Consider the following 21212-nt stretch of genomic DNA (forward strand, 5'->3'; position numbering starts at 1 on the left):
GAAAAAATTTTACCCTTGTTGAAGTCTTAAGCAGTCACTACAAGGCACCATTAAGAAGTGCTATGGGTTGAACTGTGTCCCCAAAAGAAATGTTTAAATTCTAACCCCTGTACCTCAGAATGTAGCCTTATTGGATCACATTATAGGATGGTTATCAGTTCAGTTCAGTTCAGTCGCTCAGTCGCGTCCAACTCTTTGTGACTCTGTGAACCGCATAATGCCAGGCCTCCCTGTCCATCACCAACTCCCGGAGTCCACCCAAACCCATGTCCATTGAGTCGGTGATGCCATCCAACCATCTCATCCTCTGTTGTCCCCTTCTCCTCCTGCCCTCAATCTTTCCTAGCATCAGGGTCTTTTCAAATGAGTCAGCTCTTCGCATCAGGTGGCCAAAGTATTGGAGCCTCAGCCTTAGCTTCAGCATCAGTCCTTCCAATGAATATTCAGGATTGATTTCCTTTAGGATTAACTGATCTCCTTGCAGTCCAAGGGACTCAAGAGTCTTCTCCACCACCACAGTTCGAAAGCATCAATTCTTCAGCGCTCAGCCTTCTTTATGGTCCAATTCTCACATCCATACATGACTTCTTCCAAGAGCCTGGCTAGGATCTAGCCCCTTTCCTCCTCAAAAGTCCTTCACTGGCTACTCAGGCTCTTTAATCTGCACCCACAGCACCGGCCTCAACCCATCCTGGAGCTGAGCCCTTCCCTCCCCTTCGCCCGCCCCACCACACTAACAGTCCAGGCGGCAACACTGGTACTTTCCCCAGGGCGTCTCAGTCGACCTGGGCTGAGTTTTTAGGGAAGAGGGCTGGAGTAACTGGATCCGAGAGAAGCGCGCTAAGATGGGGTGGCTCTGAGAAGGTGCTGGCTCGGTGGCCAGCTTGGTGGCCAGAACTCGGAGAGAGGGGGCGTAAGTCGGGCCACGAAGGACCCCGGGGTCCACCCCCAGACCCACCGCTCAAGGGTGTGCTCCCACTGGCCCCTCACGCAGATCGCTTTACTGAGGAGATCGCTGCACAGGCGGATGGGACGCGGCCTGTCGGAGGCTCACCAGGGTCTCGTACCGCGTGGCCGGGCCGGCGTCACCCCCTCGTGGCAACAGTGTGTAATTACAGCCTGAGGGCGCACAGGGAAATCCGCGTCCACCGCCCGCGGAGGACCAGGCGCGAAGTTTGGGGTGTGGAGCTGTGCCCTGAGTTCGCTGAGTCCGGAAGGCTGACTATTCACCCTTAGGACAGTTTCCTGAACCTTGCTGCCTCTTAACCCGCTATCTACACGTTAACCTCACCTCTAAACAGGTACATCTCAGGATTAACCCCAAGAAATTTCCATTAGTTGACCTTTTTAACATATAAAGAACACACAAAAACATCTCAGTACAAATGACACGTATGGACTCTGTCCCACATCTTATCTTCATACATGCAACACACACACACACACACACACACACACACACACACACATTCCTGTCTCCTCTGGAGAATACAGGAGCTTTCAGCCAAATGACACAGGAATACCAAGTAGCACCACAATACCTTAGCCCTGAGTGCCACACAATACCTCAGTCCCCTGACGCCCATAGGCACACACACAACACACCTCGGTCCAGCTCCCCAGCCCCAGCCTCTTCACCTCTCCCTCTCCTCCTCCTCAAACTCACTAGGGACCTCCCCATATCGAAAACCACCACTCCAGCCCATGTCTCTACAACACTACTTTCCACACTTTAATGCCCATAGAATCCCCTAGGGGTCCTGTTAAACTGCAGATTGTCACTTGGTAGGCCTAAAGTGGACCCCAGACTGGGCATCTCTAACCATCTCCCAGGTGATGCCACGGACCACACTTTGAATTCCATGGCCCTGCTTTTTTCTCCAGCCTCATTTTCTCTAGGACTTCCATGCTATGGTCTTATCCCATGCCCCTTCCCAACTCCCTGCCACTTGACTGCCCCCCCCACCTCTCCACCACCCCTCTGAACAGTCACAGATGAGTAAAGCCAATGGTCCTTTCTCAGGCTTTGGGACATCTACACAGAGGGCTGCCCCTTCCTTCTTGAAACATGGATTCAGGGTGACTCCTGGTGGGCCTCCTGCCCTGCACCACCTCTAACCTCTCCTCTTCCTGCAGCCCTCCTTGGCAGCTCATGCCCAGGCCCAGGGGCTCATATATAACCCTCTCTGTGCCTCTCCAGCCCTGACCTCTCTCCTGAGTTCCAGACCCCTTTTCCAATTGTCTGCTAGGAAGCTCTGCCTGTGCCCTGAAAGCACCTTACGTCCACTTGTCTGAAACCAGCCTCGTAGGATCTCTGTAATAATGGTGGGAATTCCCTGGTGTCCAGTGGTTAGGACTCTGTGCTTTCACTGCCAAGGGCATGGGTTTAGTCACTGGTCAAGGAAATAAGTTCCCCTAAGCTGGGTGGCATGGCCAAAACAAAGTAATGCCTAACTTCCTGGCCTTGTGTGAGAATCAAGTTAATACATATCACATGCCTAGATCAGGAAGAGTTTGCTTTATTTGTTTTGCTGCGCTGCACAGCTGGTGGGATCTTAGTTCCAGGCCACAGCAATGAAAGCACCAAGTCCTAACCCCTGGGGTACCTGAGCATTCCCAGAATTCGCTATTATTATAGTGCGTGCTCAGTCACTCAGCCGTGTCTGACTCTTGGCAACCCTATGGACTAATAGCCCTCCTTTGTCCAAGTGAGAATCTATAGGGCTCTTTTGTCCATGGGATTCTCCAGGCAAGAATACTGGAGTGGGTTGTCATGCCCTCCTCCAGGGAATCTTCCCGACCCAGGGAATGAACCTGCCTCTCTGAGGTGGGGGTCTTTACCACTAGTGCTACCTAGGAAGTCCATTATTATAGTAGCCCTTCCTGAAATAAATATCCTCGATACCTAGAGATTATAAACTCAAGAAAGACCCTTCTTATCATAAGGTTATGGACAAAGCCTTCTTTCTCCCTCTGTTTCCTTCTGTCATCTCAGATAGAGAGGCTCTATCAGATGTTAACATGTCTGCATGCCAGCCTCATCTTTCTTAAACGGCCGATCGTTTATTCCTTTTAACAAATCCCCAGGACAGCAGGGTGAGCGAGGCAGAGAGTAGAGAGCCCCCTGCTGGACAAGAGGCTCATGACACACTTAGAACTGAAAATCTTAAATCCATAAATCTGTGGGTTTCCTCCTCCACCTTGTATTATGTATTTATGGAGTATTTATTATTTCACATATTTATGCCTTGGAGGAAAACTGCTTGGAAGGAAAAAACTAGTTTTTATTAAGTGTTTACATTATGTCAGACTGGGAACATACACATGTGGGAATTCATTAAATCTTGTATTTTGCAAATGTCCAAGCATTCATAGAGAAGGCAATGACAACCCACTTCAGTACTCTTGCCTGGAAAATCCCATGGATGGAGGAACCTGGTAGGCTGCAGTCCATGGGGTCGCTAAGAGTCAGACACGACTGAAGTGACTTAGCAGCAGCAGCAAGCATTCATAAAAGTTGAGATTGTATAGTGAATCCCCTGGAGCCATCACCCAGCTTCAACAAGTGTCAGCTCCTAACTCATGGTCAGTCTTGTGGCTTTGTTCCTCCACCCCACTTTCTGTTCTCTTGGCTTTTTTGAAGCAAATTCAAGGCATCTTATCATTTCATTTATAAATATCCCATATGTACACTAAAAAACATGGAATCATTTTTAAAACATTAATGCACAATCAAATAACACCTAAAAATTAAAATACAAAATATCTTTTGTGCTCCAATTTCCCTGATTGTCAAAACGCTTACTGTTTGTTTGAATCAGAATCCAAATAAGAAACAACAAGGTCCTATTGTATAGTACAAGGAACTATATTCAATACCTTATGATAAACCAGAATAGAAAAGAATATGAAAAAGAATATATACATGGCTACCCACTCCAGTATTCTTGCCTGGAGAATCCCATGGACAGAGAAGACTGGCGGGCTACAGTCCATGGGGTCACAAAGAGTTGGACATGATTGAGTGACTAACACACACACACACATATAACTGAATCACTTTCCTGTATAGCAGAAATTGACACAACATTGTAAATCAACTATACTTCAATTTTTTTAAAAAAGGAATCCAAATAAGGACGAAAAGGGACTTTCAAAATACATCTTTTGACTTATGTGTTCGTCCTTTCCCCTCCTCCTCTTTTCCTTGAAATTTGTTGAACAAATCGGGTTGTTTGTCCTACAAAATTTACCAGGAATTAGCTGACTGCATGCCCACCGAGAGCTTTACATCTTCACCATGATGCAGTGAGATCAAGTTTTATGATCTTTCCCCCATTTTACAGGTGAGAAAACTGAGGCTCAGAGAATACATGCCTTGCCAAAACCTCTATAATCAAAGAAGCAGCAGAGCCCAGGCCGCCTGTCTTCCATCCAGAAAAGAAAAAAAAAAAAAAAAAAAGGAACCTCATCCTCAGAGCCCCTAGTTCAGTACCTGGCATGTACACACTGAACAGTGAAGAGGGCTGCCTCAGGGCAGCCTGTGAACACAGATTCCACAGACCTGGCAAACCATGAAGCCAACCTTTCCTTGCCATGGGTTCTGCTTTTTATTTTTATTTTTTGCCACACTACAAGGCCTGTGGGATCTTAGTCCTCTGACCAGGATGAGATCTGCCCCCCCTGCTTTGGAAGCACAGAGTCCTTAACCACTGGACCGCCAGTGAAGTCTCATACAGCCTCTGCTTCTTTCTCTCTGTTCTCTCTTCAATAATTCATCCAATAAGTAGTTGCTGGACACTTCTCACATGCCAGATGCCATCACAGCATGTGAATGAGTGCGGCTGCGTGCCTCTGTACATGGGTAGATGGGTGTGGTCTCAAGGAGGAGTGGGTTGGGCGTCTAACTCTGGATGTTGTGTGTGTGTGTGCATGTGTGTGTGCACAAGTCTGTGTACATTTGAATCTCCGGATCTACACGTCCCTGAAACTGTCCACGACTACAGCTAGGTGTATACCTACGTGCTCTCAGTACCTTTGCACATATATGTGCGTGTGTTTCTATGTATGACAGTTGCTGAGAAAGTCTCTGCAAATGTGCAAACGTGTGTCTGAGCAGAACTCTCTCTCTCTCTCTCCATCTGTGTGTCTGCACTGTGTATCCATGTGCACATGTGTGTCCGTGAGACTGTAGATGCTGGGAGTCTCCAGGTTATGTACTCTGTGTCTGCATACCTGTGTGCATCTTAACGGATGGTGTGGGTCTCTGCTTTTGTCTGATCTGTGTATCTATGTGTGTGTTTCTTCCTGTGCTATGATTGAGACTGTCAGCTGTCAACCCTGGCCCCTCACCTGCCCAGATTCCTGTTGCCTCCATGTCCACATATACTAAGTGGCAGCCAAGGAGGACTCTAACGGGAGGGAAAACCTTGACCCTCCAAACCTGCCCCTGTGTCCAGGGCTGAGGCCCCTGCTGAGGGGAGGTGTCTGGAGGAGTTAGAAGGTTATTTCTGCTCCCAGCATCTTGAGGACCCAAGACCTGATAAGTGCCCTGGGACTTCCTTGATGGTCTAGTAGTTAAGAATCCACCTTGCATTGCAGGGGATGCAGGTTGCATCCCTGGGCAGGGAACTAAGATCCCACATGCCTTGTAGCAACTAAGTGTAGCTTGCTGCAACTACTGAGTCCCCATGCTACAACACCACATGATGCTCCCACATGATGCAACAGAGATACTATGCGCTGCAAGTAGGCCTTACACAGTCAAATAAATAAATATTTTTTTAAAAAAAAAGATAGGAGCCCAGTTCTGAGCCCATTGACAACAGATCTTGCTCTGAAAAATGAGGGAAAAACAAAATTCAAGCTGGAATCATAGACCAACAGTGATCCTGCAGGCCTTCAGGTCAGAGGGCGGGTTAGGCGAGGGTGCTGACCCCACACACCCACAGACGTCTCCTCCAGAAGGCAGGGTCGGTTTCCAACCATAGGCTGGCCTGCCCCAGGGATAGTGACCCCAGGGTCATCTGGCCTGGAGTTAATCATCTACTTGGGGTATCCCTGGGTCCCATTGGCTGTCTGCGGACACAGCCCTCTGGGCTGAAGCCCAAGAAGAGGGAAGGAGATCCCCAGCCAGGGTCAGCCCCACCAGCCAGGGGAAATGGGGTGGATGCTCTTGGCTACTGGTCCTGGTGGGCCCTCGGGAAGCCCCCCAGCTGAAGAGAGAGACACCAACCCTGCCCTCAGGGAGCCCAATCTGAAAAGAGAGGTCATCCTTGCCCTCACAAAGGCCCCGAGTTGGCAAGAGGCAGGACTCAACTGCAGCTGGCGGGGAAAGACCTGGAAGAATTGATGAGGGGCCAGGACAGAGGCAGGGATCCAGAGCAGCAAAGGCAGGAGAGACCCAGAACCGGGAAACTGAGTAGGGAGGTGTTGAGGAGGCACTCTGAGGAGGGGCTTGGATGGAGAGACCAGGAAGGGAAAGCACATTTGAGGGTGGGGCTCTCTGAGAGCAGAAAGAAGGAAAATCAAGATGCCCCAGTGGATTCTGGGAAGTGGGGGGCGGGCGGCAGCAGTAAGGAGAGAAGAGAAAGGCAGCCCTGGAGTTGGCCCCACAGGGCAAGGTGTACAAACCCTCCCTCTCATTGCTTCACTCTCTGTTGGAACTCAGAATTTCGAAGCAGGGAAATGGAAAAGTGAGCGGAAATCACAGAGGTCAGCTCCTGTCTCCTGCTGACAGGAGTCTCCTGCCCGGGACAGTACGTGCATGTACTGTGCTGTGTGCGTGTGTGCCTGCTTGTATAACGTGCACCTGTTCACGGGAAAGTGTCTTTTAATGGGGGAGGCCCAGGAAGGACTGGTGCATTCAGCTGGCATCCTCTGCAGTACTCAGGAGAGAAGAACCCAGACTATGCTCCCCACGCAAGCAAAGCCCCAGGAGTCCTGAGTTCCAGCACAGGGAACACAGAGCTGTGCAGGGGTGGGGCGGTGGGGGGGGCCCAAGGGTGCCAAGGGTCTGGCCGTGACACTAACAAGCTGTGTGACCTCAGCCAATTTGTCACCCCTCTGCAGTTGGTTTCACCCTCCATAAGGACAGAGGGTGGGACCCCATCAGAGGATAGTGTCCCCGAGGGCAGGATGTGTACCAGATTGCGCACTGGGTGTTTTTAAGCAGCACACGTATACAGTATTAAGCAATAATGAATCACATCCTATGAAAGTTTTCAAGTCCTTTGCACATCTTGCTTAATAACATGAATCAGGAACAAAACTGCTTTGCCTCAAAGACCACCTCCACTGCTAATGAACTGAATGACCTTGGCCCTCACACATTTCTGTGCCTCAGTCTCCTCATCTATAAAATGGGTATAATAAAAGTGTCCATTCTGGAGTCATTGTAAGGCTTCAGTGAGTTACTATTTGTGAAGTGCTTTGCATAGGGCCTGGTGTTCTGCATGTGTCAGCAGCTATTCTACCAAGGAAGAAGCCTCAAGCTTGCTATGGGATCTCTACCTTCCTAACCATCTTTGTTTCCAACAGAAGCAGTCAACACTATCCAGCTGGAATTTATAACATTTTTTAACCTGTTTATTTGTAAGGCTTTCTTACAAGTGACATCAGCTTTCTAGTTACAGTCCTGATGTGGATAAATTTAAAATTTATCCACAAAGACAAAATTCTTCAAGGTGGCACCCAGTGGCTGGGGTTTGGCAAACCCTGGTAACCTCCACGTGATTCCATCTTCTTTGAGCTCAAACGGGGCAGAGGCTTGCCCTACCCCCGGGCTTTCACTCTTGCCCCATAAGCCTCCTTCCTTAGTCAGGTGGCTGCTCTGCCCTCTTGCCCTAGTCAGACTCCTCCTTGGTTGTTCAAGACCCCGCTGAGCGCCAGAGCCACCTGTGGGGCCCCTGAACCCTTCTGAAACCGGCCTTGGCAGTAGCTTAGACACGCAGCCACCCTTTATCTCGGCCTCGTGACCCTCGCTAGTGGGTTCCGTCACCCCCCTCCAGGGGCGGGGAATCCTGTCAGCGCCGCCCTCTGACCCATGGCCCGACCCGCGGCCCCCTACCCCGTCGTCGCCCCGCCCCGAACGGCCCAGCCCCGCCCCGCGGCAGGTTAAGAGGCCCCTGAAGGCAGGAGCTCCTGACAGACGGTCACTAGTGGGGGGGCGATTCGGTCTGGTTGTCATGGCGACGGTGCGTATGGCCTGGGCCCTCTGGGCAGCGCCTGTGGGCGGGAGGCTCCGGGGACCCCGAGGCACGGGGAGCACCAGGAGGCTGAGCTGCGGCGCGCGGCGGCAGGCGACCAGGGGTACCAGCCCGGGACGCCGGCTCAGCACGGCTTGGAGGCCGGCCCAGCTAGCCCGAGAGGAGGCCGAGGGAGCCAAGGACGACGTCCATCCGTCTGCAGCGGAGGAGCCGTTGTGGACGCAGCCCCCCGCGCCCCCGGTGCCCCCCGATTCCCCGGGGCCCCCCGCCGGCCGCTCGCTGGTGCAGCGAGACATCCAGACCTTCCTGAACCAGTGCGGGGCCAGTCCCGGGGAGGCGCACCACTGGCTCACGCAGTTCCAGGCCTGCCATCACTGCGCCGACAGGCCCTTCGCCGTCATCGAGGTGAGCCGAGCCCGGCGTCTGGCTGGGTCGCAGACCGTGGGTGGGGGCTGTGTGCCGATGTGTCGCCGGGTCTGGCAGGACGGGCTGTCGATCGGGGAGGGGAACCAGGAAGGGGATCAACTGAGCCCTAACGAGCGCCCGGGACTGGGAGAGGCCGCGGCCCTCGAAAAGCCTGGCTCCTAGCCCGATGAGGAGTCTGGGGTCTCCAGCCGGTGGAATAAGATGCGCCAGAGTAGTCCTCCCACCCTGGGCACAGTTAGGGGTTCAGTTGGCCATCGGGGAACCTGGAGAGAAGCTGCCTGTGTCACCCCTCCCCCTAAGGTGTCCTAGAGTCCAAGGTCGCAGGGAGCAGCCGAGCGACTAACGCTAGTGTGAGATAAGAGGATGATGGCAAGACCCAATGGGGCAAAGGGCAGAGCAGGTGGGCGCAGGTGACCAGAAATGGGGTCTGATAACTCCTGGGCAGGATGGGGACGCCCCCTCAGAGGGGACCCTGAGGACCAGGCTGGAGGAACGAGCAGGTGAGGAAGGAGTCAGCGTGGGCGTCGTGCCCCCTGAACGCCCACGCCTCCGCAGGTGGAGGAGGAGGTGATCAAGTGCCCGAAGGCAGTATCCAGTCTGGCCTTCGCCCTGGCCTTCCTGCAGCGCATGGACATGAAGCCATTGGTGGTCTTGGGGCAGCCTGCTCCCACGGCGCCCTCGGGCTGTCTTTCCTTCTGGGAGGCCAAGGCACAGCTCGCCCAGAGATGCACGGTGCTGGTGGACGCCCTGCGGCACAATGCGGCAGCCGCCGTGCCTTTTTTTGGCGGCGGGTCTGTGCTGAGCGCTGCTGAGCCAGCCCCTCACGCCAGGTGAGTGCCGATCCTGCCTGTCCCGGCTCCTCGGATCACGCCGCTCGGCCTGCGCAGCCCCAGCCCCGCGGGCCCGGAGGCGATCTCCTTGAGCCCCGCGTCTGGCCCACAGCTACGGTGGCATCGTCTCTGTGGAGACCGATCTGCTCCAGTGGTGCCTGGAGTCCGGAAGCATCCCCATCCTGTGTCCCATTGGGGAGACCGCCGCGCGCCGCTCGGTGCTCCTGGACTCGCTGGAGGTGACCGCGTCTCTGGCTAAGGCGCTGCGGCCCACCAAAATCATCTTCCTCAACACCACAGGCGGCCTGCACGACGGCAGTCACAAGGTATGTCTCTTCCTTTCGGGCTCCAGTCCCTGCGCCTCCGCACCTCCGCTGAGTGTCTCTCTTGCGGCCCCTGCACGCCTCCCTTATGGGCCCCAGAGTCAGTCTCTTCGAAGCCGCATGGGTCGGGAATGGAGTGTCAGGGAGGGATTCAGCCTATGGTGTTCAGATCTGAGCCCTCCCTGGTGGAGGACTCCGGGAGGAAGTAAGGGAAAAGGGGTTAAGTGAGGAGAGGTCCGTAGGGCGGGACGCAGTCCTGGTGCGGCTGCAGGTCGGAGGCTCACCCCCTAGTCCGGGACACAGGTCCTGAGTAACGTGAACCTGCCCGCCGACCTGGACCTGGTGACCAATGCCGACTGGGTGAGCACTAAAGAACGCCAGCAGATTCGGCTCATCGTGGACATACTCAGTCGCCTGCCCCATCACTCCTCCGCCGTCATCACCGCTGCCAGCATGTTCCTCACCGAGCTCTTCAGCAACAAGGGTGAGGGCGAGGGCAGGGGCGCGCCGGGTTTGGGGGCGCGCGGGGCAGGAGAAGCCACAGTAAAGGCTTCCTGCCCTTGCCAAACCTGGGGGAGGTTTGCAAGGAGGTGGACCGGCCTGGGCTGGAACTTGGGTGAAACTAGGCAGGTGGGCGGGACTTGGCTGGGGTGGGAGGAACCACAGACCCAGCGGACCCAAGTGGAATGAGTAGCTCAGCTGGTAAAGAATCCGCCTGCAAGGCAGGAGACCCCAGTTCGATTCCTGGATCGGGAAGATACGCTGCACAAGGGATAGGCTACCCACTCCAATATTCTCGGGCTTCCCTAGTGGCTCAGACGGTAAAGAATCCGTCTGCAATGCGGGAGATCTGGGTTCGGAAGATCCCCTGGAGAGGGCTGGTAACCCATTCCAGTATTCTTGCCTGGAGAATCCCAATGAACAGAGGAGCCTGGTGGTCTCCCTCCAAGGGGTCGCAAAGAGTCCAACACGACTAAGCGACTAAGTACACACGCAGCACAGGAGAGGTGGGCGGGGCCAGGAGCCGGGTGGGCAGGGATGGGCGGGACTAGGGGAAGTAGGTGGAACCACAGGTGAGTGGGAGGGCGGGGTAGGGGGCGGGGGAACTCCAGGGACGAACTGCCTAGGAAACGCATCTCCTTGAGTGAAGAGCACAGACAACTCTATACAGACCATAGGAAGCATCTTATCGTGGAGAGCTCCCAAAGAAGGTAACTGTCCCACCAGCCACCTTCCTATCTGGAACCTCCACCAGGCTGCGCAAACTTAGGAGTGGAGGGGACCTGGATCTCGGGCTGAACGAACCGCTCCTCCTTCATCCCACCCCCAGGTTCGGGGACGCTGTTCAAGACTGGCGAGCGGATGCTGCGAGTGCGTTGCTTGGACAGCCTGGACCAGCGCCGCCTCGTGAACCTGGTCAACGCTAGCTTCGGCAAAAAGCTCCGAGACGACTACTTGGCCTCGTTGCGCCCGAGGCTGCACTCTGTCTACTTCTCTGAGGGGTGAGCCTGAGGCCCCAGAGGGCAGGGGCCACGGGACAAGCCGGAGAGATTTGGGTCAAGAAGAGGTCCCAGCCTGCCTCTCCCCCGCTGCGCCAGGTACAACGCGGCCGCCATTCTGACCACGGAGCCCGTACTGGGGGGGACCCCGTATCTAGACAAGTTTGTGGTGAGCTCCAGCCGCCAGGGCCAAGGCTCCGGCCAGATGCTGTGGGAGTGCCTGCGGCGGGACCTGAAGACGCTTTTCTGGCGCTCCCGGGTCACCAACCCCATCAATCCCTGGTAGGTTCTGCCCTTCCTGGCTCCCTCTCCACCTTTCACCAGCCATGCCAGGAATCCACCAGCCTGGAAGGCTGGGCTTCCCCTTCTTTTATTAGCCACCTTTCCCCCATGAGAGATGGCCGGCACATCAGTGTGGCCCCATATTCCCCAGGGAGCAGACCACACATGGAGCCTGAGATTTCCCTAGAGGCAGAGCACACTTAACTCTGCTTTGTCCTGTTAAGGTAGATGCCTTGAAGACAGTCTGCACCGGGGACACAGCCTGCCTCTCCTAGGGTCTGGAGAAATTCAGCCCCTTACCGTTTTAGTCCAGGCCATTGTCAAGCTCTGACCCCATTGCATCTCCAGTGGGACACCCCCTCCTCTCTTTCCTTCTGCAGTTATCTCCTCATTCCCCTACTACTCTGCTCTGTGGGCACCAAGAACAGAACAAGAACCCCTCCTCCGGCTGCACAGCCAAGGCAGTGTGGAGAGGAAAAGGCGGCCTCACTCTAACCCTCCTAGCTGTGTGACTCTGGCTAGTTAGCTAACTTCTCTGAGCCTTGGCTGCTCCTCTGTGAAAATAGCATAACACCAGGCTATTGGCCGGTGCTATGAGAATAAAATCCGATTACAAACCTCAGGTTCTAGCAGAGTGTTCAGCACATACAAGCATACCCCAGAGATATTACCAGTTTGGTTCCAGACCTCCACTATAAAGTGAATATTGCAATGAAGCAAATCACATGAATTTTTTGGTTTCCTGGTATATATGAATGTTTACACTATATTACAGCCTAAGTGTGAAATACAATTATGTCTAAAAAAACAATGTACATACCTCAAATTTAAAATAGTTTTATTGCTAAAAACTGCTAACCATCACTTGAGCCTTCAGTGAACAGTCATCTTTTTGCTGGTGGAGGGTTTGAAATATTTCAAAAATTACCAAATGAAACAGAGACATGAAGTGAGCAAACGTCTGTTGGAAAAATGACACTGATAGACTTGCTCCACAAGGTTTGCTTTACAAACCTTCGATTTGTAAAAAAACACAGTATCTGCAAAGCGCAATGTGCTAAGTTGCTTCAGTCGTGTCTGACTGTTTGAAACTCTGTGGATGGTAGCCTGCCAGGCTCCTCTGTCCTTAGGATTCTCCAGGCAAGAGTACTGGAGTGGGCTGCCATACCCTCCCCCAGGGGATCCTCCAGACCCAGGGATTGAACCCAGGTCTCTTATGTCTCCTGCACTCACAGGCGGGTTCTTTACCACTAGCGCCACCTTAGTGAAACACAAAACGTGGTATGCCAGTAGTAGGTTCTCAATAAATGAACCAGTGAGTAGTGAGCCCTGCTGCTGCTGCTGCTAAGTCGCTTCAGTCGTGTCCGACTCTGTGCTACCCCACAGACGGCAGCCCACCAGGCTCCCCGTCCCTGGGATTCTCCAGGCAAGAACACTGGAGTGGGTTGCCATTTCCTTCTCCAATGCATGAAAGTGAAAAGTCAAAGTGAAGTCTCTCAGTAGTGTCCGACCCTCAGCGACACCATGGACTGCAGCTTTCCAGGCTTCTCTGTCCATGGGGTTTTCCAGGCAAGAGTACTGGAGTGGGGTGCCACTGCCTTCTCCAGTAGTGAGCCCTGGCCTTGCCTAAAACCTATCTCCCACCCCCGCCAGGTACTTCAAACACAGCGATGGCAGCTTCTCCAACAAGCAGTGGATCTTCTTCTGGTTTGGCCTGGCCGATATTCGGGACTCTTATGAGCTGGTCAACCATGCCAAGGGGATACCAGACTCCTTCTGCAAGCCAGCTTCTGACCCAGGCAGCTGACCCTCTCTACCAGCCCTTCAGGCCCTGGGACAGCCAGTGTGGACTAAAGGCCATGCCTGCTGGAGGAGACCCAAGGCAGCCACAGGCCGGACCAGGCATGCTGGCTGAGTGAACTGCAGGGGAAGCAGCAGCCGTTACTCTACCCTGCCGAGAAGGGCACCCAACGGAGGACAAGCACAGGAAGGAAAAGGGCCTGCCCAAGACCCCCTACTTGCTCCAAAGCCACAACCAGATGGCCCTGAATTTTCAGTCTAGGAATTTGGAGGGAGGAGGGCTTGCCTTTAAGGGCTCTACTCAAGGCTGAGGGTGGGCCAGTATCTTTGACCACTGTGCTGTTTTGAGGCTTCCTTGCCCAAAATATCACCCATATCTGCCTTATAGTCCACCATTCATTTTAATTCCTTTGGGTCTTGAAACATCTCAGGAGGCCTTGATTAAAATGCAAGTACTTGTCTGAAAGTCAGCTCACACTTGAAATTAGCATTGACCCTCTGGGAGCAACATCTTGAGGGATGGGGAACCAGGGGACTCCTAGAGGAAGAGAGGAGCTAAATGAGGCCAAGGCCCCGAGACCTCCCTCAGCCAACTGTCAGCAGCCCCCAGAGGGGCTCACCTATCCCTTAGTTAGGAAACATCTTCCATTCCACAAACCGGACTGACAGCAGCCCCATCTCCCTTACCAGGCAGGGCTCAGAGCCAAGCCCAGACTCAGAGGTCTTCCCCTCGGCCCCTCTGGAGTTGTGTCTCCATCTTTGCAGGAGCAGGACATTTCAGACAGGTGAAAGTCCAAAGCCTGAGGCTGCATTCAACATTTCTGACCCCTATGATGTGCCAGGCTCCATACTGGCTGCTGAGGCTACTTTCTGTCAGGAGGTGTGTGGATGTGTAGGGAGGGACCAGGGGCTGTTGAGACCAACCCCCGCTAGAGCAGCCTGTCTTCCCTGAGGAGAGGGGTGGTGTTGAGCAAACAGCTTGGTGTAGGCTTTAATCAGACCTGGCCTGGAATCCAGATCTGTGGCTTCAGGCTAGCAGCTCAATCTTCTCTGAGCCTCCATTTCCTCATCTGTGAAATGAAAATTCCTCGGCCTCAGAGTGGACCCTTAATCAGTCCTCTCCCTCTAGCTGCCCTCGCCAAAGATTTCTCTCAAAAGAGCTGGCATCAAATGGGGAGGAAAAGACAAGCCACAAGAGGGACTGAGTGAAAGGTCGAAGCGTGTACTGCAGGGAGCATTTGCAGACTTGAAGAGAGAGCCCAGTGGGGACTCTCAGGACAGGAGCAAGGTCATGGGCGGGTCAAGGTGGGGCTTACCCGAGTATGGGCTTTCAAGAAACCCAAGAGCAATCCCAGCCAATGGCAAAGTGCCCCGTGGGGAGAACAGAGAAGCAAAGCCGAACGTCTATATAAAATGTTTAATTTTGGAGGACTGTGTGGTCTGGTGTTTGGGAGGGCACTCACCCACAGCAGGCCAACCACGGAGCTGGAAACAGAAGGCCAGAGGCAGGAAGTTGGCCCCTGCCTGCCCCACCCCTGCACACTCCAGAGTAGACTGGGGCCTGCTCTGCCCTTGAGGTGGGTGACAGCTAGTGCTGTGTCTGCTCCTGGCACACCCTGAGAGCCCACAACTTCCGTAGTGCCCAGCCCCTCTACTCCACCTGGGCCTGATCCATGTGTCAATACTCGGTGTCAGTCTCAGAAGAGCACTGCAGAGCCTAGCTGCATCTGCCAGGCTCAAAGAGGGATCTTTCACACTGGCTCACTTCCGGTTCTTGGTCTTCCTCCCTCTGTCTCCCACTCTCAGTGTCCCCTGCCCTCAACCCCTGCCCCCACAGCCCTGCCTTACTCCGTTTCCTGGGACAGGAGACCCAGGAGAACAGCTGGCCTCAGCTCTCCTCAGAACAAACAGGAAAAGGAAACCCGTAGGGCAGAGTCATCAGGGCTCCCACCCCACCAAGGCCTGAGCCCAGGAACTGGGGAAGAGACCTGCCTCTTGCCAACATACACACACACACACATGCACATAACGCAAAGGATCAAACAACAGACCAAAAAGCATAAATAAACATAACTGGGCCAGCAAGGAGGAATGGAGGGTGGCCTTCAGTGGCTCCCTGCACCCAATTCTCAGACTCGCGCTGCACAACTCAGCCGTCAGTGGCCAGGATGACAGCGGCCCCGAAGATGCCCACACTCTCTCCAAGGAGCTTCATCTGGTTCCAGAATTCAACGCGTCGCGTGTTGTGCCAGTAGGCCACATTGCCGTCAATGAGCAGCATGACCGGGGGCAGCAGGACAGCCAAAATCTGGGCAGCCAGGGTCACGTAGTAGCCTGACAGGAAGGCCAGGGCCAGGACGCCATAGAGCACGAAGAAGAGCTGGACCATCAGCTCCCCGCCCGGGAGATGGTTCAGATACGCCAGCCGGTCCTCCTTGCTGTGCTGCAGTGAGTAGGCCTAGAGACACACCGTCCTCTGAGGCTCCGAATAGGCTGAGAAGCCTATTCTGGGAAGGCCACCCCTGAGATGCAAGCCAGCCCCTACCAGGTGGGCTTTGGACTCCCCTCTCAGACTTGGGGCTTTCTGAAAGTAAGACCTGTGTCTCCCCTCAGACGAGGGAGCTCCGTGAGGCCAGGGTCTCTGTCTCTCCTGACCCTGGGGGCTCAGAAGGAAAGAGGGTCCACAGTCAGGCTAGGGCTCTCACCTCTGAATACAGAGCTCTGCACATGGGAGATGGTGCTCTGTATCTAAGATGAAGCTAAGTGACCTGAGGCCCACTGACATTCCCTTCCACACTTGCCCCACTCCCAGCACCAGGGAGAATGTAACTGGCTCTGCCAGGCAGCCCCATCAGCTCTAACTGGCAAAGCCCCAGGTGGGACCTGAACTCTACCAAACCTCTCCTTTGTTCCCTCTCTCAGTCCTCTGGGGGGTGAAGCCATGAGAGGCCCAGTCCCTCTTGTCCTCCTGGCTCTCAGGCTTGGGACTGAATGGTCAATTCACCCTCTTCTCTCCCTGGTAGCAATAATGTTGGAAGAAGGGACTCTCAGCCAGGTCTCAGGCACTTGAAAGGCTCCCAAGGCCCAGAAGCTGGAGGGGGCAACTGCTGGGAGTCAAGCCCTCAGGAACTACATGCAAGCCTTGTTCTGTCCACCTCCCTGGGTTCTGCCAGGCACCAGGCATCGGTTCACAGCTCACTCCCAGTAAAGCACCTCCAGTCAACAATCCCCCAACCTACCACACAGACGAGGTAGATGCCCAGGAAGACCTGGCCGGTGGACTGGAGGGAACGGCTGCGGGGTTTCCGACGGTACAGCTCCCCAGCACCGCTGGCCAGCACAAGAAAGCCACCGATGATGGCAACTGTACGTGAGTACATACGGACCTAGGCCAAGGCGAGGGGACCCCGATCAGAAACTGAAGGCATTGCACTTCTCCTGGCTGCTCGGAGCACAGAACTGCCCATCTCTACACATCCTGGTTCATCTGATGAACCCTCTTACCATTACCATGAGCAGGTAGAGCAGAGAAAGATAATTCTTTTTATCAGAAGTGGAAATTGAGGCCCAGAGGGGTTAATAAACTTGTCCAAGGTCCTACAGAAAGTGGCAGAACCCAGATACCAAGTGTTGCCCCTCTACCCATCCCCAGGTCTGCACATTCAAAGTTCAATATTCTTTCTGCCATAGGGTATACTTTGTTCCCCAAACTAACCAATGATCTCACTGTCCAGTAGCTATTCTCACACCTGCCTCCCCTAATTGACTGCCAGTCCATTCCTTGCCAGTAATGCCTTGGTCCAGGCCCATCTCCAAGCCTGTAGTGCCTGGCACAAGTCCTGGAATCTACAGGATTGAATGCTGCCCTCGGATTAGATAAATTTCATAAAATGTGATGGGTGGACTAGGTACTCTCTAAGGTTCCTTTCTCCCTGGTTCTGATAACTAATGGTGTAGAGTTCTGGGAACCAGGTGACCTGGGTTCTGGTCCCACCTGTAATGCTAACTGCGGTGTAATTTTGGAAAGTCTGTTTCCCATCTCTGGACCTCAATTTCTGCACTCTGAGGGGGAGGTTTGCTGGTCTCTAAGGTCCTTCTTGTGGTCTGTAATAACCGCTACAAATCAAGGGGTTCAACCTTCCCAAGCTTCGCACTGTGCTCCTGGCTAATAACAGGCAATGTCCAGCTGTCCCAGGCACCGGCTTCCCCAGCACTACAGCCAAATCCCACCTAGGGGCGAGGTGCTCACCTTCAGCCAGTCCCCGTAGTGGACGTAACCCCCGATGTAGGCGGCATAGGTGCTAATGGCAAGCTGGAGTGCGGCCCCCAGCGCGAACCAGCGCCGCTTCACTCCAAAGGACATGAAGCTAGCGCACAGCACGGCTGCCCCCATGTCGAAGTACAGGTAGGGTACTGGGATGTCGGGCTTCCTGCGAGTAGGGAAGGGGGAAGGAACGAGGACAGAGGGAAGCAAAGGATGAAGCGGGAAGAAGAGTCTTGAGACTCCTCGGGTTCCCGCAAGCTCCACTGCTTCTCCAAACCTGAGCCCCCTCTCATGGCTAGGACCCCCGCACTAAGCTCGATGCCCATCATGCTCCAGACCACAGTCCCTAACAAGTCCGAGGTCCCAGTTCCTTCCAGTCCAAGGGTCCCAACTTCTAGGCCACAACTTCTTCCCCACCTCACCGCACCCCCATTCTTAGGACGGGCCGGACCGCCCCCACCACATTCGGCGACCGCACGGACCCGCTCACCGGCGCGCCTCGGCCCTCTCAGCATACAGCATGAGCTGGCTGAAGCAGCCCCAGAAGGGGCAGCGTGTGAGCAACACAGAACCCAACTGCATGATCAGCTGCAACATCCACCGTCGCGAACCCATCTTCGACGCCATCTTGAGAAAGGGCAGTCCGCCGCAGCCTCACCCGGCGGCCAGGGAAAAGCCGGCGCGAGGATGCGACGCGCAACTTCCGGGTCTCGCGGTTTTTATTCCCCGCCCCCCCCGGCTTCCGTCGGGAAACAAAGCTCTCACTCTCTAGTTCTGGACTGAAGAAAGTATTGTAGCTGCAGGATTCCGTTTTTCTTTCTGCCGAGGGAGCCTCAGGGTCCTTTCTTTTAGCTGCAAAACTGAAAACTAGAGTAGAGGAAGGAATAGTAAGCGAACTAGCCTTTGAATACAGCTAAACCTGGGCTCCAACTCTAATGCAACTCTGTGACTTTCAACATATCTGCTATACTTCCCAAGATTCATCTGGGAAACTGGAATGACATCGACGTCACCGTGTTGGTCCCAGCACACAGTAGGGGTTCAGTGAATGGTGTACACAACACACACACACACACACAGAGGAAATCACACACACGAAATCCCTCTGCTTCTGTTTTAGGTTTAGAGTAAGAGGGTCTGCTCAGAGCCACTTGTAGACAACTTTGGTCTTGATTTGCCTTTCTTCTGTCCCCTGAGAGGAGAGACCTGACGAGGAAATATGGGTCATCTCAAGCAGTCCATCCCTCCAGCTCTAGTGCTCCGACTCTAGCCCAAGCTACACTTTTTTCAGTTTAGCTGCATCAGGCTTCCGACTGGTCTCCCCCACTTTTTCTTTGGACTTGTTTGTTCTCAGATCCCTATCTTGTTCTCATAACCATCAGGCACCTCTCCCTTGACTCAGTACATTAGCGATTGTATATTTGTGACTTGTCTATTGATGACTAGATTAACACTAGATTGTGAACTCCATTATGGCACGGACAATGTCTGGTTTCTGCCTACTATTATATCGACAGGGCCAGGTAGACGAGATGCATTCAGATGTGTGCCAAATAGATAAGTAAATGAACAAAACGTGTTACCACTATGTCGTCTCGGTAACTTCGTTGAACAAATGAGCAAAAGTTTGAGGCACTCTGGGATTGTCACCACACAGCCACCCCCACCTAATCTTCCTGCACCCCATCTACCACCCTGCAACATACAAATTCATCTTCTAATATTGAAGACTCTGTAAGCACTTTTGTAAGGTCCTTTTGTAAGGTGTGTTTCTTCCCTGGGGAAGGGAGGAGCTTATGTTCAAGTAGCATTTCTGAAGATAGGAATTTAAAATTCCCAATCAGCCAGTGAAAGCTGGACAACAAAACACTTTTCACATCTTGTTATTTTGCCTACCCTTCCTACCCCCTCCCACCACATGAGGCAAGTTTTTACCAAAATACAGGCACACATGCACACACACAATACAGGCACATACTACAGCATCAACTTTCCGACTGTTTTTCTTTTTCCAATCTCCTCAGCTATCCCCGATTCAAATGAGTCAAAATGCACAGCCATCAGGAAGGAGCAAAGTGCTGAGAACTGGGATCAGTATATGCCCACAAAATAGTTCTAGAAGCCTGCCTGGCTTGTGCCCATGGGAACAATACCCTTACCCACCCAACCTCCATCATAATTTTTGCAACCAGCTTCTGATCAAGTCCCCAGCAGCAGAGGCCAGGAACATGTGTGAGCAAGAGAAAGGAGACAAAGATGAATGCTTTCCTTATAGGGCTTCCCTGGTGGCTCAGATGGTTAAGAATCTGCCTGCAATGCAGGAGGCCTGGGTTCGATCCCTGGGTCAGGAAGATCCCCTGGAGAAGGGAATGGCAACCCACTCCAGTATTCTTGCCTGGAGCATTCCATGGATAGAGGAGCCTAGTGGGCTACAGTCCATGGGGTCGCAAAGAGTGGGACACAACTGAGCAACTTTGACTGTATCCATCCCACCCGTTCCCTCTGGTCTTTCTACCTTTTAGTTCCCTCTTCCCCAAAGAGGTGTTGAGGACTAGGGGCCAGACTGCTCTTCCCAGGGCTGGGAAAGATGAGAGCATTATGCTAGATCAGGGGTAAATAGGGAGGGGTGGTCGGTCCTAGGCCCTGAGAGTTGAACACAGCCATTTCTCTCTCCCCTCCCACCGCTCCTCCAACCTGCCTGGGCAGACAACTGAGCCCCAAAGACCTCGAAGGACCATCCCTTTTCCTTTAGCACAGCTCCATCTTCTCTCCCTCCCTCAGCTGCCTCTTGAGGGCTCCCCTGCTCTCTGGTTCTCCCAGGGCCTCGCCTGCACTTGCACTCAACCATAACCATGGTCATAGCCACAGTGACCAGCCCAGCTGGGAATCCACACTGCTCAGCACCACCCCATCAGCTGCCCAGGGCTACAAGTCAAGTAACCCAGGCTGGCTACACACAAGTGCCACAGGTCATCCAGGTTCCCAACGGCCTGTTGCAGGCCACAGTCACATACTCAGGGGTTTGAGGCAGCAGCAGCAGCATCATGCCTGCTGTCCAAATGCCCATCATATCTTGAACTTGAGATGCTGCAGTCGGTTGCCTACAATAGAGAGGAGACCCAGTGCTCACGGGGCTACAAAGGCCTCGGCCTCCAGCTGACTAATGTCAGTCCCAGCCAGGGAGCACTTCCAGGCTGGCATGGGGGCCAGGGCTGCACCCCTGACTTGCTGTGCTGGTTCCCAGCCAGCTCTGCCAGCACAGGTGGAAGAGGCTCCTGACCCCAGCGGTGCCCAGCTCAGCTGGGTTGTGGCTCAGGTCTGGCTGCCCCAGGTTCCCAGGCTCCACAGGCTGCAGGGGTCCAGGCTGGCAAGCAGGTTCTGAGAGGTCTAGACAGAGTAGAGAGCACGGAGTGAAGGAAAAGTCTGGGCGCAGGGGGGGCCAGCTGGTGTGGCTGACATACAGCTGCTCCAGAACACCTAGGCCCCCTAGGGCTCCACCAGCCAAGTCCCACAGGACACTGGGAGACAGCAACAGCCGCAGTCCACACAGGCCCTGGAAGGAGCCATCTGCTGAGTGGCTG

At 53.9% G+C, this 21212-nt stretch overlaps 2 protein-coding genes across 4 annotated transcripts; one reads left to right on the forward strand and one right to left on the reverse strand.

Moving 5' to 3' along the window:
- The first annotated feature begins 7566 nt into the window (after positions 1-7566).
- Positions 7567-14793, forward strand: NAGS (N-acetylglutamate synthase). Of its 2 annotated transcripts, none has more exons than XM_069543553.1 (7): positions 7567-8612; positions 9189-9463; positions 9576-9789; positions 10090-10270; positions 11117-11288; positions 11385-11567; positions 13221-14793. In XM_069543553.1, the coding sequence occupies exons 1-7, from the start codon at positions 8187-8189 to the stop codon at positions 13372-13374; spliced, it is 1605 nt and encodes a 534-aa protein (XP_069399654.1). In that variant the 5' UTR covers positions 7567-8186; the 3' UTR covers positions 13375-14793. The 2 variants fall into 2 exon arrangements, with proteins under 2 accessions (XP_069399654.1, XP_069399655.1); XM_069543554.1 differs by lacking the exon at positions 13221-14793 and adding an exon at positions 11948-12189.
- TMEM101 (transmembrane protein 101) lies at positions 14771-18359 on the reverse strand. 2 transcript variants are annotated; one of them, XM_069543557.1, is made up of 4 exons: positions 18122-18359; positions 17617-17797; positions 16607-16753; positions 14771-15825 (listed from the first exon to the last, which is right to left on the reverse strand). In XM_069543557.1, exons 1-4 carry the CDS (start codon positions 18256-18258, stop codon positions 15517-15519), a joined length of 774 nt encoding a protein of 257 aa, XP_069399658.1. In that variant the 5' UTR covers positions 18259-18359; the 3' UTR covers positions 14771-15516. The 2 variants fall into 2 exon arrangements, with proteins under 2 accessions (XP_069399658.1, XP_069399659.1); XM_069543558.1 differs by having other exon boundaries at positions 18114-18327.
- Positions 18360-21212: the final 2853 nt, after the last annotated feature.

This window comes from Ovis canadensis, chromosome 11, assembly GCF_042477335.2.
Source record: "Ovis canadensis isolate MfBH-ARS-UI-01 breed Bighorn chromosome 11, ARS-UI_OviCan_v2, whole genome shotgun sequence".
NCBI lineage: Eukaryota > Metazoa > Chordata > Mammalia > Artiodactyla > Bovidae > Ovis > Ovis canadensis.

Excerpts from the sequence above, each read along its gene's own strand:
- TMEM101 (XM_069543557.1), bottom strand. The coding sequence starts at position 18,258 with ATGGCGTCGAAGATGGGTTCGCGACGGTGGATGTTGCAGCTGATCATG. Across the intron at positions 17,798-18,121 it reads GAGAGGGCCGAGGCGCGCCG|GAAGCCCGACATCCCAGTAC; the intron begins GTGAGCGGGTCC and ends CCCTACTCGCAG. Across the intron at positions 16,754-17,616 it reads ACTACGGGGACTGGCTGAAG|GTCCGTATGTACTCACGTAC; the intron begins GTGAGCACCTCG and ends GCCTTGGCCTAG.
- NAGS (XM_069543553.1), top strand. The coding sequence starts at position 8,187 with ATGGCGACGGTGCGTATGGCCTGGGCCCTCTGGGCAGCGCCTGTGGGC. Across the intron at positions 9,464-9,575 it reads GAGCCAGCCCCTCACGCCAG|CTACGGTGGCATCGTCTCTG; the intron begins GTGAGTGCCGAT and ends TCTGGCCCACAG. Across the intron at positions 9,790-10,089 it reads TGCACGACGGCAGTCACAAG|GTCCTGAGTAACGTGAACCT; the intron begins GTATGTCTCTTC and ends TCCGGGACACAG.